The sequence below is a fragment of the Macaca thibetana genome, chromosome 20 (genome assembly GCF_024542745.1).
Source record: "Macaca thibetana thibetana isolate TM-01 chromosome 20, ASM2454274v1, whole genome shotgun sequence".
Classification (NCBI taxonomy): domain Eukaryota; kingdom Metazoa; phylum Chordata; class Mammalia; order Primates; family Cercopithecidae; genus Macaca; species Macaca thibetana.
The window spans coordinates 64,840,251-64,857,176 of record NC_065597.1 but is presented as its reverse complement, the minus strand read 5'-3'; the positions used below and the strand labels follow the sequence as shown (position 1 = coordinate 64,857,176).

Below are 16,926 nucleotides of genomic sequence, written 5' to 3'. Positions count from 1 at the left end.
GCTTAATCTCCAGAGGATTCCTTCCATATTCCCCGCTAAACATACTTTACCCAAGCTGCAAGGTCCTACATAATTGTGCCAATAATTTGGCAGTGAGCTTCCTGGTAGCCGAAGCAAAAAGTGAAAGAAAACCACCGTGCGAGTTGTGAGAAAGTAGGAATCAACAAAGGCTGGAGTGGTCATGGAAGGCTTTCTGGGAAAGGTAGAGGTTGAGCTAAGGAAAGAAAGTATTTTAATAGGTAGGAGGACCCTTCATGGAGCTGCCCTTCCACTAAGGTCTAGCCTGGTCACCGTGCCTGGGTCTGAGGCCCTCCCTCCACAGGGCTGCCTTGAGTGACACGGTGGCGCTGTGGGAGTCCCTGCGGCAGCATGGGGAGACTGAGCTACTTCAGGCAGCAGAGGAGAAGTTCACCATTGAACCTTTCAAAGCCAAGTCCCTGAAGGATGTGGAAGACCTGGGAAAGCTTGTGCAGACTCAGAGGTGAGGGGAGAGGCGGATGGGAGGTGGTTCACACCATGCAGGTTGAGGACATGTAGGACCCATTCTCAAGTTTGTCATGGGCATTTGCAGTGCCCCCTGTCCTCTGGGACACCCCATGCCCTCTTTCTGGGCATTGGCCAGCCAGAGTCTCTCACTGCACTCACTGCCCAGGCGGAGCCTCCAGAATTGAAAATTTTGCTGCATTCAAAACCTGCTATCATGTGTCCAAGTCTTAGGTAAAGCCATGGAGAACCTCTCCCCTTCTAGGAGTTAACAAGGATGCCTTGTGCATCTAGTAACAGAAGTGACACCCACTGCCACCCTTTGAGGTATTTAGGACAACTGTTGTCCCGAATTTATAGATGGCAGAGCTAAGGTCCAGAAGGCAGACAAAACTGGATTACAGAACAAGTAAACTGTCTTTCATTCATTCCTTCGTCACATGTTGTTTGAGCACCTCTTAAGTGCTGTCTGGGATAGGTACTGGTAAGTGCCTAATCTGAGGCTCATTTCCATGAAAGGTACAGTCCTGAGATCTTTTATTTTTATTTTTATTATTTCTTAGAGACAGGGTCTTGCTCTGTGTACCAGACTAGAGTACAGCAGTGCAATCATAGCTTAGTGCACCTTTGGAACTCCTGAGCTCAAGCGATCCTCCTGCCTCAGCCTCCCAAGTAGCTGGGATTATAGGTGCATGTCATCACACCAGATGATTTTTTAAGTTTTTGTAGACACAGGGATCTTGCTATGTTGCCCAGGCTGGTCTTGAACTCTTGGCCTCAAGCGATCCTCCTGGCTCAGCCTCCCAAAGTGCTGGGACTACAGTCATGAGGCATCGCATCCAGACAGATCTTTTTTTTTAAGAGGGGGACAGCAATTGCCCCAAGGAAAGCAATCCCCCTGGGGAATTTGGGGCACTGGGGCAGCCATCATGGACCTATGGGTAAGGGCTCAGCAACAGCAATGCCTGTTCTCCCTAACATTGCCTGTTCTCTCCAGGACAAGAAGTTCCTCGGAAGACACAGCTGGGGAACTCCCTGCTGTTCGGGACCTAAAGAAACTGGAGTTTGCGTAAGCAAAGGGGTGGATTGTCTCGTGGGTCTGCGCAAAGTTTCCCCTGAAGCATTAGCTGGGTTTGTACGATATGAATCGAGATGGATCTCCAGGGTCATTCGCACCCTCTTGCCCACCACTTTGGAAACAGCTTCCAGTAGCTGGAAAGTGGCCAGTCTGGGCAAATGCTGGAGGTTCTTGCATTTGAAGCTAATGGACCCATTTGCTGGTTAACATGGTCATTTCCATCACTCATTCAACAGACATATTGAGCACTTGAATGACTGAGGCTGCTGTCCTCAATGAGCTGACAGTCTAATCAACTCCCCTCTGGAGGAGGTCAGGGGGACTTCCTGGAGGAGGTGATATCTGCACTGAAGCTTCAGTGAGGATAAGGAATGAGCTGAGTGGGGAGAGGGGAGTAAGAAAGGCTTTCCTGGAATTGTAATTTGGCCAGGGATCAGAAAAGGCCCAGTGTGTCCCCAACCTTCCGCAGGAGGATGCCACTGACTATAGAGTTCTTTTCCCTCCTGTGGCCAGGAGCTGCACAATGCCTCTTGTGCCTGAGCTTGTTTACTTCCACAGCCAAGGGATGGCCTCCCTGGGGAGAATCTTTCCCTCAGTTTCAAGGATTCCCAGGAGCTTTTGAAGTGCAGCTAGGATGAAAAAGCAACCCTGCTTGCCTGGGACTATCCTGTTTGGGGAACTGAAAGTCTTGCATCCCAAGAAGTCCCTCAGTCCCAGGCAAACTGGGACAGTTGGTCACTCTATGTGCGGCCAGGGCTGGGGGCCAACATCCTAGACAGTGCTGCTGGGGTGACAGAAATGGAGACCTAGGCAGGGCTCTAGGGAGTCCAGTTGTATCTGGGTCACTGAGGAGGGGCAGTCCACCACACAAGGGCCCCAAGAAAGCACAATAATTATTATATTTCGATCTGTCAGAACATAGCTTCTTTCTTTCTTTCTTTCTTTCTTTCTTTCTTTCTTTCTTTCTTTCTTTCTTTCTTTCTTTCTCTCTCTCTCTTCTCTTTCTTTCTTTCTTTTCCCTTCATTTCCTTTCCTCCCTTCCTTCCTTCCCTCCCTCCTTTCCCCCCTCTTTTTCTTTCTTTCTTCCTTCCTCTTTGTTTCTTTCTTTCTTTCCTTCTTTCTTTCTTTTTCTTTCTTTCTTTCTCTTTCTTTCTTTCTTCCTTCCTTCCTTCCTTTCTTTCTTTTCTTTCCTTTCTTTCCTTTCTCTTTCCTTCCTTCCCTTCCCTTCCCTTTCCTTTCCTTTTCTTTTCTTTTCTTTTCTTTTCTTTTCTTTTCTTTTCTTTTCTTTCTTGAGGCAGAGTCTTACTCTGTCCCTCAGGCTGGAGGGCAGTGGCGCAGTCACAGCTCACCACAGCCTCAACCTCCCTGGGCTCAAGTGATCCTCCCACCTCAGCCTCCCTAGTAACTGGGACTATAGGCATGCCCCACCCTGACTGGCTAATTTTTGTATTTTTTGTAGAGAGAGGGTTTCACCATGTTGCCCAGACTGGTCTCGAACTCCTGGAGTCAAGCAATCCTCCCACCTCAGCCTCCCAAAGTGCTAGGATTACAGGTGTGAGCCCCCGCACCTGGCTAGAACAGGCTTTTAAATTTGCAACTCACCCTCCATCTCAATTATCTCAGGCGACCCTCCTCTAGAGGCATTATCATCATCCCCCATTGTACAAATGGCAACACTGAGAACAAGAGACTTTACACCGTTTATCCAAAGTCATAAAAGTCAGGTCAGCCTGGCCCTAAGTTCCTTCCACAGAAAAAGCTAAATGAATGTTTGTTCCTTGGTAGGGGTCTAGATCATCTAATGATTAGGAAGGAATTGTTAAATGCCTGTGGTATATTCAGTGCATTTTTTTTCCTTTTTTTTGTGGAGATGGGGTCTTGCTCTGTCACCCAGGCTAGAATACAGTGGTGTGATCTCGGCTCACTGCAATCTCCACCTCCTGGTTCAAGCAATTCTCCTGCCTCAGCCTCCTGAGTAGCTGGGATTACAGGTGCACACCACCATGCCTGGCTAATTTTTGTATTTCTAGTAGAGACGGGCTTTCCCCATGTTGGCCAGCCTTCTAAAGTGTTGGGATGACAGGCGTGAACGACCACGCCTGGCCTATAATTCAGTGCATTTTTTATATAGTCTCATTAATCTCACGAGCTACTGTGGGAGACAGATAGTCATCATCTTCCCCATTTTACAGATGAGGAGACTGAGGCCTGGTGAGGTCAAGTGACTTGCCCATGGTCCCCCAGCTGGTCACCCACAAGCTGTCAGCTCTCCCTGATCACTGTTCCCCTGTGCACCAGAAAAAAGCCAGCGTCTCTTGTTTTGAACAGAGACAAGGTGCTACAATTGTCCAGAGGTAAAAACGATGCTGAAAAGGGGAAATGTCTGAAAACAATAACTGAGGGCCCTTTCTGGCTTAAATTATTTTCAACAGAAAAAGCCCCTAGTTCAAGATCAGAACTGCACTCTGGGGAATAGCGGCCATGGGGTGGAACAGCCTAGGGCCCGGTGACCAGCCACCTGGAGCCCGGAATCCCCTGAGGAGGTTCTGAGGAAGGAAGGAAGGAAGGAAGGAAGACTATTTCTGGCATTTTCTCTCACTTCTACTGTGCCTGGCACCCTGTAGACCTCATTTGTCTGTCAAATCAGGGTGCTCAACCACTCAAAACCCTACAGAAACTCCACTTGTACACAAAGTCCTTCCCCAATTCAGTCCCCACTCACATGTTCACCCTTACCTCCTACACTCGCTTGGTGCTCTCTCCATTCCAGCCACAGGGCCTCCTTGCCGGCTGTCACCCTCCTAGGCATGCTTCTGTCTCCAGGTCTTTACACCAGCTGCACCCTCTGCCTGGAACGGTTCTCCCCAGATATTTGCATGGCTCACGCCTTCACCTCCTCTGGTTTTTAGTCAGTGAGGCCGTTTCTTTTCTTTTCTTTTCTTTTCTTTTCTTTTCTTTTCTTTTCTTTTCCTTTCCTTTCCTTTCTTTTCTTTTCTTTTCTTTCCTCCCTCCCTCCCTCCTTCCCTCCTTCCCTCCCTCCCACCCTTCCTTCCTTCCTTCCTTCTCTCTCTCTCCCTTCTTTCCTTCCTTTTCTTCCTTTCCTTCCTTCCCTTCCTTCCCTTCCTTCCTTCCTTCTTTTTTTTTTTTTTTTGATGGAGTCTCACTCTGTCACCCACGCTGGAGTACAGTGGCACAATCTCGACTCACTGCAACCTCCACCTCCCAAGTTCAAGTGATTCTCCTGCCTCAGCCTCCCGAGTAGCTGGGACTACAGGTGCCTGCCACCACGCCCGACTAATTTTTTGTATTTTTGGTAGAAACGGTATTTCACTATGTTGGCCAGGATGATCTCAATCTCCTGACCTTGTGATCCCCCCTGCCTCGGCCTCCCAAAGTGCTGGGATTACACGCATGAGTCACCACGCCCGGCCTCAGTGAGGCCTTTTCTGACCCTCACAGTTAAAAATAAAACTCCGGCCAGGTGCAGTGGCTTATGCCTGTAATCCCAGCACTTTGGGAGGCCGAGATGGGTGGATCACAAGGCCAGAAGTTTGAGACCAGCCTGGCCAACATAGTGAAATACCATCTCTACTAAAAAAAAAAAAAAAAAAAATTAGCTGGGCATGGTGGCAGGCGCCTGTAGTCACAGCTACTTGGGAGGCTGAGGCAAGAGAATCACTTGAAACCGGGAGGCAGAGGTTGCAGTGAGCTGAGATTGTGCCACTGCACTCCAGCCTGGGCGACAGAGTGGGACCCTATCTCAAAAATAAATAAATAAATAAATAAAACTCCATCGCCCTCACGGTTAAAAATAAAACTCCATCCCCCTCAGCACTGTACATTTCTATGTGATTCATTATCTCAGACATCAGCTTGCTTTCCAATGTCTTTGATTACCTGTCTGTCTTCCCCACTGGAATGTCAGCACCCAGAAGGCAGGGATTTTCATCTGTTTGGCCCACAACATCCCCCCCGGTCCTGGCACATAACAGGCAAGCGGTCAATACTTAACAATGAATTCCTTAATCCAAGAACCCCATAAGATTGGGGTGAAATATTTGAGGAGACCGAGACTCAGGGGTGAAGGGATTTGCCAAGACCCTTAGCAGGGAGCCAAATGCCAGATCCTGAAGTCAAACCCTGATCCTGTGGCCTTTTGCTGAGGCCAGTGGTTCTCAGACTTCAGGATTTCAGAGACCGAGAACATTTCAGAACGAATTTGACTGACCGTGTGCGGTTACTGTTTTTAAATTTTTATCAAGGATGCTCATTCAAACAAACGAGTAACAAAATACCCACTGCTGGCACCATAATTTTACCAAAGAACGATCATTTTAATATTGAAAAAGTTCAAAGGACATAATTGCAGAATAAAAGACAGCTTTTTATATGGAATGCATTTAACCATATTTTTAAACTAAACGGCCCTTCATTGTCCTTATTTTTCTCATCTCCTTGAAGTCTGGTCTAAATGTTGATCCAGGCTGTGTGACCCAAAGAGCTATTTGATCTCCCAGTGTCTCAGTTTCCCTATATGTGAAATGGAGGTAAGAAGAGCCTGTAGCTCAGAGTCTTGAGGAGTAAATGAGATCTAGGCCAAGGGAAGGGCCTAGCATGTCCCTGGCTTATAATAAATGCTCAACAAATGGTTCCTTTTGTTATTAAAATGCAAACGTATATTAGTCAACCACCTGGTTTACCATTGGCGGTGGTCCTCAGCTGGCATTTGAGGACTCCTTCCGCAGGCTGGGGAGGGAGAAGGGTATCCGTGGATGTTGGGAAGAGTAAGAACTGGCTCCCTACTTAGAGACAGAAGTTGGGGAGCCCCAAGCTGAGAGTCCAACTTACCTCTTTTTCTTTTTTTTTTTTTTTTTTTTTGAGACAGGGTCTCACTCTTACCCAGGCTGGAATGCAGTGGTGTGATCATGGCTCACTGCTTCCTTCACCTCCTGGGCCCAAGCGATCCTTCTAAGAAGCTGGGACCACAGGACACACCACCACACTCGGCTAATTATTGTATTTTTTGTAGAGACAGAGTCTCGCTATGTTGCCCAAGCTGGTCTCTAACTCCTGGGCTCAAGCGGTCCTCTTACCTTGGCCTCTCAAAATGCTGGGATTACAGACATGAACCACTGTTCCCAGTCTCAGCTGGCCTGTTATGGGGGGGCTGTGAAATCTACCCCAAGCAGAAAAGATTGGGGTCCTATATGGAAGGATTGCAGGGACCTAAGAGGCTGTGGTGGAAGGGAAGAGGAGGGGCCTCAGACAGGACCTGACTTCTGTGCCTTGTCTCTATCCCACCCTGGGGCTGAATGAGGGGCTGTGACTGTGACTGGAGGTCTTACCCTTGCTCTTTGCCTCCTAGGCTGGGCCCCATCTCAGGCCCCCAGGCTTTCCCCAAACTGGTGCGGATCCTCACGGCCTTTTCCTCCCTGCAGCATCTGGAGTGAGTATAGACTCTGGGACCCCTTCCTCTCAACATCTGGATGCAGTGCTGTGATCATAGCTCACTGCAGCCTCGAATTCCTGGGCTCATGTGGTCCTCCTGCCTCAGCCTCCTGAGTAGCTGGGACCACAGGTGCATGCTACAGTGTCCAGCAACCTCTGGGTTTTGACAACCCCAAATCCTGCCCCCAAGGCACATGCAGAGAGGAAAGCCCTCACTTTGTCCCATTTTTTTCTTTCTTCCACCTACTGCATCCTCAACGTGGCTGGCACATGAGTGATGAGATGACTCCACAGCAGATGGGAATCCCCAAAATAAAAAAAGTTGTAGATCATTTTGTGACCTTTGAAACTCTTTTCCTCACAACCTCATTTGCTGCTCTCAGCAATTCAGCTGGGGAGGGGTTGGGGAGCATAGTCCTACTTTACGATGGAGGTTAAGGAAGTTGCAAAGCCTCAGGGGGGTCCTAAGAAGCTAAACAGGGATTCCAGTCCATCACAAGTTACTTTGTCCCCTGGCTGGCTGGTTAGAGCCTCCAGGTGATGAAGTCCTGGTCTGAAAAGCTCAGGAGTATGCTGGCTGCCTATGGTGTATTAGAGCTGGGAGGCGGGAAGGGCAGTTACCAGGGCTGAGGAGGCCCACACTGGGATGGGAAGAGTCAGATGGCCCCCTGGACGCTAGCTGATGGCCCCCATCTGATTCCACCTGCAGCCTGGATGCGCTGAGTGAGAACAAGATCGGGGACGAGGGTGTCTCGCAGCTCTCAGCCACCTTCCCCCAGCTGAAGTCCCTGGAAACTCTCAAGTGAGTGAGCTGGGCCTGCCCTTCCTGCTGAATCTGGCCCCCAAAGTCCAGCTGACTTTTTAAAAATTAATTTAAATTTGTTTTTTTAGACAAGGGCTCGCTCTGTCACCCAGGCTGGAATATAGTGGTATGATCATAGCTCTACAGCCTTGAACTCCTGGCCTCAAGAAATCCTCTCACCTCAGGTTCCCAAAGTGCTGGGATTATAGGTGTGAGCTACCATGCACAGCCCCAGTGGATTCATCCATTAATTCATTCATTCACTCACTCACCTATTCAATCAGCCATTCATCCTTCCATTCAATGATTCATTCACTCACTCACCTATTCAATCAGCCATTCATCCTTCCATTCAATGATTCATTCATTCACTCATTCAGTCATTTCTTTACTCACTCATCCAACCCCTCACTCAATCATTTCTTTATTTAATTACCCAACCATTTATCAATTTACAAATACTTAAGGAGGACCTACTATGTGCAGACACTTTTCTAGGCCCTGCCCTGGAGACCCAGCTTGAAACAGAACAAATGAATCCCCTGACCTCAGGAATCTTAAATTCTAGTGAGGAGACATAATGAACAAGTAAACAAGTCAGTAATTATGAAGTGTACAGCAGTGAAAATAATGTTCGGTGACAGAAAATTATACTGGGGGTGAAATAGGAGAGACAGATTAGGATTTATGAATAAAGCATTATTATCAAAACAGTAAAACTTTTTAAAAACTGTTCTGGGCTCTGGGAAGTTGGAGATGGTAAGATACAGGAGGATCAATGTGATTTTTTCTCTTTTTTTGGACAAGGTCTCGCTCTGTCACCCAAGGTGGAATTCAGTGGTGTAATTATGGCTCACTGCAGTCTCAATCTCCTAGGCTCAAACAAGCCTCCCACCTCAGCCTTCTGAGTAGCTGGGACAGGTGCATAACATCACATCCGGCTAATTTTTGTATTTTTTTGAAGAGACATGGTTTCGCCACGTTGCCCAGGCTGGTCTTGAACTTCTGAGCTCAAGCCATCCTGCCTCTGCCTCCCAAAGTACTGGGATTGCAGGCATGAGTCACTGTGCCTGGGTCAATGTGATTTTTTTTTTTTTTTTTTTTTTTTTTTTTGGTGATGGAGTCTTGCTGTGTAGCCCAGGCTTGAGTGTAGTGGTACGATCTCAGTTTATTGCAAACTTCACTTCCTGGGTTCAAGCAATTCTCCCACCTTAACCTCCCAAGTAGCTGGAATTACAGGCATACACCACCACACCCAACTAACTTTTGTATTTTTAGTAGAGATGAGGTTTCACCAGGTTGGCCAGACTGGTCTTGAACTCCTGACCTCAAGTGATCTGCCTGCTTCAGCCTCCCAAAATGCTGGGATTACAGGCATGAGCCACCATGCCCAGTTCAACATGATTTTTTACTGAACCTAGAGGATATCAAAATCTTCCCACACTCCCCGTCACTATCAAGGTCTTGGGATGGCCAAAGAATTTACCGGAATTTCCTTAGCAATTTCCTTAATTGTAGGACCCTGGGACTTCTCCAGTAATTTCTAGTATCCTAGGTAACACTGTAAGCTAGATTTCTTCTCCTTAGTCCTTCCCTCCCTCCCTTTCTTACCTGCCACCCCACTTAAGTATTTATTGAGCACCTACTATGTGCCTGGCAGTGCTTTAGGCACAGGGATACAGTAATGAGCAAAACAGACACAGCCCTGCTCCATATGAAGCCCACAACCCAGCAGAAAGGATTACACAGCCATTAAACAAATAATGCCAACACTTATTTCATTATAGTGCTGAAAAGTGGCACAGAGTGAAAAGAGGGGATCTTGTAGAATCATAGGACAGGTGGGGGCAGGAGGGTGCGCTCTCCCTCCCATCCACCTCCTCACTCCTGCCCTCCACTTGGCCACAGGACCCAACAGTATCCTCTTATTTACCAAGAGGTAGCTTAAGTCTGTCAACAGCGCCATTCACAGCCTATGACCCACAACTCTCCTTGAGGTCAAAGGGAGGCGTGCAAGTTTGGTTCTGAGCCCTCCCCCTCACTGTGTCCCCGCAGCCTGTCCCAAAACAGCATCACTGATCTGGGTGCCTACAAACTTGCTGAGGGCCTGCCTTCACTCGCTGCATCCCTGCTCAGGCTAAGGTAAGTGGGGTCCCGGCTACCGGTCAGGTGCTGAGCTGGGGGGCTGAGGAGCACAGGGAACTCACGTCATGCTGGCGGCAGGGGACACTGAGACACTAGAAGCAATTACCACAGCCCTGAACAAAAGGATCAGCCGGACCTGGGGAAAGAAGCACTGGGCAAGCCACTTATTCATTCCTAGCCCCCGTTTTCTTACCTGGAAAATGGGAACCATCCTAATGGGCTATGTAGGTACTTGGCACAATGCCAGGTTCTGTCGTGCAGTAAATATTGGTCCTTTTCCCCCGAGAAATGGCCGGACCAGGCTTTTTCTGGAACCTAGGGGTGGTGGCTTCTGGAAGGCTAACCAGCACGAGCAGCTTTTGCCCGCCTTGTCACTCACATGCCGGTCAGTGCTTTCACTGCCACCTTCTGGTAGGCCTTGGCATAGCACCTCTTGCTTTTGAGTGACTTCCAGCCAGGCCCTGGTGTGGTCCCAGAGATAATGAGAGGACTGGGCTTGGACCAGAGCCCCAGTCATCCAACTCAGCATTACCAGCTCTTCTCACTCGCCAGACTGGGAGAAACTTCTCTCCTCTTCACCAGAGCTCTGCACTTACTGAGGACAGAGTCAGATTCCCAGGAAAGATGGCATTTGGTCCCTTATTATTTGTTTAATTTTTAATTTTTATTTATTTATTTATTTTTGAGATGAGTCTTGCTCTGTCACCCAGGCTGGAGTGAAGTGGCATGATCTCAGCTCACTGCAGCCTCTGCCCCCCAGGTTCAAGCGATTCTCCTGCCTCAGTGTTCCTAGTAGCTGGGATTATAGGTGCCCACCACCACGCCCAGCTAGTTTTTATATTTTTAGTAGAGACGGGGTTTCACCATGTTAGCCAGGCTGGTCTCAAACTCCTGATCTCAGGTGATCCACCCGCCTTGGCCTCCCAAAGTGAGTGCTAGGATTACAGGCGTGAGCCATTATGCCCGGCCACTTTATTTATTTATTTATTTATTTATTTATTTATTTACTTACTTACTTACTTATTTGGAGATGGGGTCTCACCCAGGTTAGAGTGCAGTGGTGCAATCATGGCTCACTACAACCTCAACTGCCTAGACTCAAGCGAACCTCCCACCTCAGCCTCCCAAGTAGCTGGGTCCTGTACCCTCCTGAGACTTGTTAGTTTCTTCCCAGCATGAATCACTGTTTTACAATATTTTATTTATGTAGGTGCTTACTTCTTGCTATGCAAAGAAAGTCAAAGGCAGAAATAGAATCTGTCTGGTTCACAGTTGTGCTAAAAACTAGAGATACAAGCATGAACCAGAGATGTGGTTCTTGCTTTTGAGTTTCTTTGCATAGTAAGAATTAAGCACCTACATAAATAAAATATTGTAAAACAGTGATTCATGCTGGGAAGGAAACTAACAAGGCCCAGGAGGGTACAGGACCTCTGGGGAGATGATTCTTCTGTGGGACGCTCTAGGGGAAAAGGACTCTAGGAAGAAAGAACAGCAGGTGCAAAGGCCCTAAGTGGGAAAAGGGGCTGGGTTTTGAGGGTCAGAAGGGCCACTGTGGCTGTGTGTAGTGAATGAGGGATAGAGGCTGGGCAATGGTGGAAGTAGGGGAGGTCAGGGGAATCCAGGTCACACAGGGAGGCCCTTGTGGGTCACAAGAGGCATTTGCAGTTTTTTCAGTGTGAATGGAAAAGCAGGTGGGCCTGTGAAGGTGACACTTGATCTGATTTATACTTTTGTTTCTTTTTTTCTTTTCTTTTTCTTTTTCTTTTTTCTTTCTTTCTTTTTTTTTTTTTTTGAGACCAAGTCTCACTCTATCGCCCAGGCTAAGGTGCAGTGGCATGATCTTGGCTCACTGCCATGATCTCTGCTCACTGCAAGCTCTGCCTCTTGGGTTCAAGTGATTCTCATGCCTCAGCCTCCCGAGTAGCTGGGATTACAGACGCCTGCCACCACATCAGGCTATGTTTGTGTTTTCAGTAGAGACAGGGTTTCACCATGTGGCCCAGACTGGTCTTGAAATCCTGGGCCCAAGCGATCCACCCACCTCAGTCTCCCAAAGTGGTGGGATTACGGGTGTGACCCACCATGCCCGGACTGATTTACACTTTAAGAAACATCATATTTCATGGAATCTGAGAGGCCATCCATTGTAAGACCCCAGCATTAGGCCAAAATGCAAGCTGTGACACGCTATTGGTTATAAGACACATCCTGATCTCAATGACATTCAAATGGTGACATACATGTCTTGGCATCGATGAAATAAGGTCAGATTACTCTCCCTGTGGGGTGGAGGAAGGGTCTCCAGGGTTCAGAGATTGCAAAACCCCCATCTAGTTTCTGCACTGGTAGCGGCCGACCTGTGATATGAGTTGATTTAGCCTGAATCCACTTGGCAGCAGTGTAAATCCGCTGCTTTTTTTTTTTTTTTTTTTTTTTTTCAAGACAGAGTTTCGCTCTTGTTGCCCAGGCTGGAGTGCAATGGCGTGATCTCAGTTCACTGCAACCTCCGCCTCCCGGGTTCAAGCAATTCTCCTGCCTCAGTCTCCTGAGTAGCTGGGATTACAGGCATGTGCCACCACGCTCAGCTAATTTTGTATTTTTATTAAAGATGGGGTTTCGCCATGTTGGTCAGGCTGGTCTCGAACTCCTGACCTTAGGTGATCCACCCACCTCGGCCTCCCAAAGTGCTGGGATTATAGCCGTGAGCCACCGCATCTGCTGCTTTTATATGCGGCCCTGCAAGGCAGCTCTGAGGCTGAATCATGGCAAAGTCATGGCCCTGAAATCATACCCACAGCAGCACCTGGCCTGTTAAAAGGCTGCTTGGTGTTGCGTAAACAGCCGAAGTTGGCATCAATGACACTCATCATGCTATTTTCACTGCTACTAATGCTGGTTGTGAATACGCCACAGAAACTCGAGCTGGCCCTTAACTGGCTTTTTCTCTTCCTGCCCCCAGTGCTGGTCATGCCCTCTATGTTGACTCATGTGACCCTCACCAATGTTCCTGTGAGGTAGTCAGAACCATAGCTAACATTTAGTTTATTCTAGGCACCAAGGCATATTCTAAATGTTATGCCAGCATTGATTCATTTACTCCTCCCCACAATGACTCAATCATGCCCATTTCACAGATGGGCAAACTGAGTCTCAGAAGAGTTGAGTAGCTTGCCCAAGGTCACACAGGCAGTAAGAGGCATAGCTGGGATTTGAACTTGGGAAGTCGTTCTCCGGGGAGTTTCCACACAGTAAGGCAAGAAATGACTTCCTTTTAGTCCTGCTGTTTTCCTGGGCTCACTGTTTGACCACAGAGAAATGGCCTCAACTCTCTGGGCCTTGGTTTGCCTGTCTTTAAAATGGGGCAGTAATCCCAGTAGGCGGTGACTCCCACGGGGCTGACCTCCAGGCTGCAGGGGACACTGAGACCCTAGAAGCAATCACCACAGCCCTGGACAAGAGGACTAGTGGGACCTGGGGAAAGAAACTCTGGGCAAGTCACTTATTCATTCCTAGCCTCTATTTTCATATCTGGAAAATGGGAACCATCCTAATGGTCTATGTAAGTACTTGGCACAATGCCAGGCTCTGTTATGCAATAAATATTAGTCCCTTCCCCCAGGGATGGTGGGACCAGGCTCTTTCTGGAACCTAGGGGTGGTGGCTTCTGGAAGGCTGACCATGTACGGGCCTCCAATCCCTTCCCTTCTGTTTCTGACAGCTTGTACAATAATTGCATCTGCGACATGGGAGCTGAGAGCCTGGCTCGTGTGCTTCCAGACATGGTGTCCCTCCGGGTGATGGAGTGAGTGTGGGAGTCTGGGCGGTGGGTGGCTCAGCCCGGGTGGGGGACACTGAGGGTCTCTCCCTGGGTGTCCTGGAAGGGCTGGGTGTGTGGGTGGCCTTGGTCTGGAGCTGGGGAGTCCTAAGGGTCAGGCCCCAAGTGCGTTTCTCTTGCCAGCGTTCAGTACAACAAGTTCACGGCTGCCGGGGCCCAGCAGCTCGCTGCCAGCCTTCGGAAGTGTCCTCACGTGGAGACGCTGGCGTAAGTCCAGGCAAACCTGGTGGGTGGAGAACAACTCACTCCCCAGGCGTGTGGCCCAGTGTCACCCCAGAGCTCAAATCACACTCTTCCCTTCACCAATCTGCAACCCTAAGTGAGCAGACACTGCCCCCTCTGGCCTCAGCTTCTTCATCTGTAAAGTGGGGATGGTAATAATATCCACCCAAGAGGTTTTGTGAGGCTTAAACTAATCAAGCCCTACAAAGCTCTTATAACAATAGTAGCTGGCACACCAAAATGCTCCATAAATGCTATATTAGGCCGAACCATATGAAATTGCTGACATCCACCCATTTTTGACCTGTAAAATTGGCAATTTCATATGGTTCAAGTTTATCTTTTATTAAGTCACCATGATGTCCAACAGTGGTTACTTTATATTCTTTCAAAGCACTTTTATCTCCATAATCACTCGTATCTTCTAAGACACACAGGGTGGGTCTTACGAGACCCATTTTACAGATGAGGAAAAAAAAGCACAGAGCAGTTAACTAACCTTCTGGGGTCACACAGCAAGTCAGCTGCAGAACCATAAAGGAATCTCGGGCCTCCTAGGCTTCTACTTTTCCCCATGACCCACACCGGTCTGTATCTTGCCAGGGGAAAAGTACCCAAGGTTCTAGGCTGGGTGGAAGGAGGGATTTGGAGGCAGCTGTCATTAGAGCCCCAGACCACCCTCTGTCCTCTAACCTGGCTCTGTGTCCCTTTCCCCCTTGCAGGATGTGGACGCCCACCATCCCATTCAGTGTCCAGGAACACCTGCAACAACAGGATTCACGGATCAGCCTGAGATGATCCCAGCTGTGCTCTGGACAGGGTAACCAGGGTGGGCTGGGGAGGGGAGAGCCACAGGGGGTTGGGGACAGTGTCCTTGTGAACGTGGCATTCATAAAACGCAGGTGGGACACAGGTGGGGCTGGGCCACCACCCTTGGACGATCACATCATCAGAGACATCCCCCCATCTCCACCCTGGGCTCGGTGGAGCTGTCATCCAGGCTTTGCGAGCTTGATCCCTGCAGTCAGGCTTAGAGACCAGGGGACAGGAAAGTTGGCCATCCACATCCCCGAGCCTCAGTGCTTAGAAGAGCTTCCTTTGGGGACTCCAAGCCTTCCCAGCTGCTGTTTTGGCTTGGTGGCTGCCCTGATGCTCCGGGTTTGTCTTCAGATGAACTTGCTTGACAAGTTTCCTGCCCCTCACTATGAAGATTGCTGTCCCCCATCGCTGTGCTCCCCGCACTGGGCTGCACATACGCCTCCATTCCCACTGCCCCTCCCATTCCCCATCTTGATAGCACCCTTCCCAGGTGTCAAGCTGCCCCTCCTAGAGTGTCCAACCCCCTCTCCTGTCTCCTCCCCCTACAGCACGTTCTCTGAGAACACCGATCACGCTGGACCTTGAACTGGGTACTTGTGGACACAGCTCTTCTCCAGGCTATATCCCATGAGCCTCAGCATCCTGGCACCCGGCCCCTGCTGGTTCAGGGTTGGCCTCTGCCCGGCTGCGGAATGAACCACGTCTTGCTCTGCTGACAGACACAGACCCGGCTCCAGGCTTCTTTAGCGTCCAGTTGGATGGATGCCTGGTGGCAGCTGCAGTCCACCCAGGAGCCCTGAGGCCTTCCCTGCAGGACATTGCGGACGGCCACGGCCAGGCCAGAGAGAGTGACGGAGGCAGCCCTATTCTGCTTGCCTAGGCCCCTGCCACCTTGGGGAGAAAGTACTTCTTTATTTTATTTTTAGACAGAGTCTCACTGTTGCCCAGGCTGGAGTGCAGTGGTACGATCTGGGCTCACTGAAACCTCCGCCTCCTGGGTTCAAGCAATTCTCCTGCTTCAGCCTCCGGAGTAGCTGGGACTACAGGCACCTACCATCACGTCCGGTTATTTTTTTTTATTTTTAGTAGAGACAGGGTTTTGCCATGTTGGTCAGGCTGGTCTCAAACTCTTGACCTCAGGTGATCCACCCACTTCAGCATCCCAAAGTGGTGGGATTACAGGCATGAACCACAGCACCCAGCCACAGAGAAAGTACTTCTCCACCCTGCTCTCCGACCAGACACCTTGATAGGGCACACCGGGCACTCAGAAGACATTGATGGGCAACTTCCAGCCTACTAATTCCCCAGATTGCAACAGGCTGGGCTTCTGTGGCAGCTGCTTTTGTCTCTGGGACTCAATGCACTGACTTTGTTGGCCAAGGCCAAAGCTAGGCCTGGCCAGATGCACCAGCCCTTAGCAGGGAAACAGCTAATGGGACACTAATGGGGTGGTGAGAGGGGAACAGACTGGAAGCACAGCTTCATTTCCTGTGTCTTTTTTCACTACATTATAAATGTCTCTTTAATGTCACAGGCAGGTCCAGGGTTTGAGTTCATACCCTGTTACCATTTTGGGGTACCCACTGCTCTGGTTATCTAATACATAACAAGCCACTCCAAAACATAGTGGCTTAAAACAACACACACATTTATTCTGCTCACACATCTGTCATTTGAGCAGGGCTCAGCGGGAACAGCTCCTTCTCTTCTACTCTGTGTCAGGTGGGACAGCTTGAGGGCTGGGCTGGGGTCACCTGAAGACTCATTCTCCTGTATGTCTAGCAGGCAATGCTGGCTGTTGGCTGGGGCCTCGGTTCCACTAAGGCCTCAAGTGATTCTCCTGCCTCAGCCTCCCAAAGTGCTGGGATTATAGACGTGAACCACCACACCCAGCCCACTTCTGCCATATTTTGTTGGCCAGTGTGACAAGGGTTGCTACTCTGCTACCCACCCTCCTTTCACCACATGTCGCATGCACATGTGTGCACGTACACACACACACACACACACACACACACACTCACACCAGAGCCCACCTTGACTCAAGTCCTCTTTTCTGAGAGGATTTTTCTTTGTGGCTTCCTAAAA

At 49.2% G+C, this 16,926-nt stretch overlaps 1 protein-coding gene across 20 annotated transcripts in view; it reads left to right on the top strand.

Moving 5' to 3' along the window:
- Positions 1–16,371, top strand: part of CIITA (class II major histocompatibility complex transactivator) — a 62,044-nt gene extending 45,673 nt beyond the window's left edge. For 17 of the 20 annotated variants that reach the window (XM_050774198.1, XM_050774202.1, XM_050774201.1 and 14 more), the window contains 9 exons: positions 323–481; positions 1,481–1,552; positions 6,927–7,007; positions 7,719–7,811; positions 9,867–9,953; positions 13,678–13,761; positions 13,918–14,001; positions 14,739–14,836; positions 15,384–16,371. In XM_050774198.1, coding sequence (XP_050630155.1) covers positions 323–481; positions 1,481–1,552; positions 6,927–7,007; positions 7,719–7,811; positions 9,867–9,953; positions 13,678–13,761; positions 13,918–14,001; positions 14,739–14,814 — 736 coding nt within the window. In that variant the 3' untranslated portion in view covers positions 14,815–14,836; positions 15,384–16,371. The other 3 variants (XR_007722123.1, XR_007722125.1, XM_050774209.1) reach the window with 3 other exon arrangements.
- The last annotated feature ends 555 nt before the right edge of the window (positions 16,372–16,926 follow it).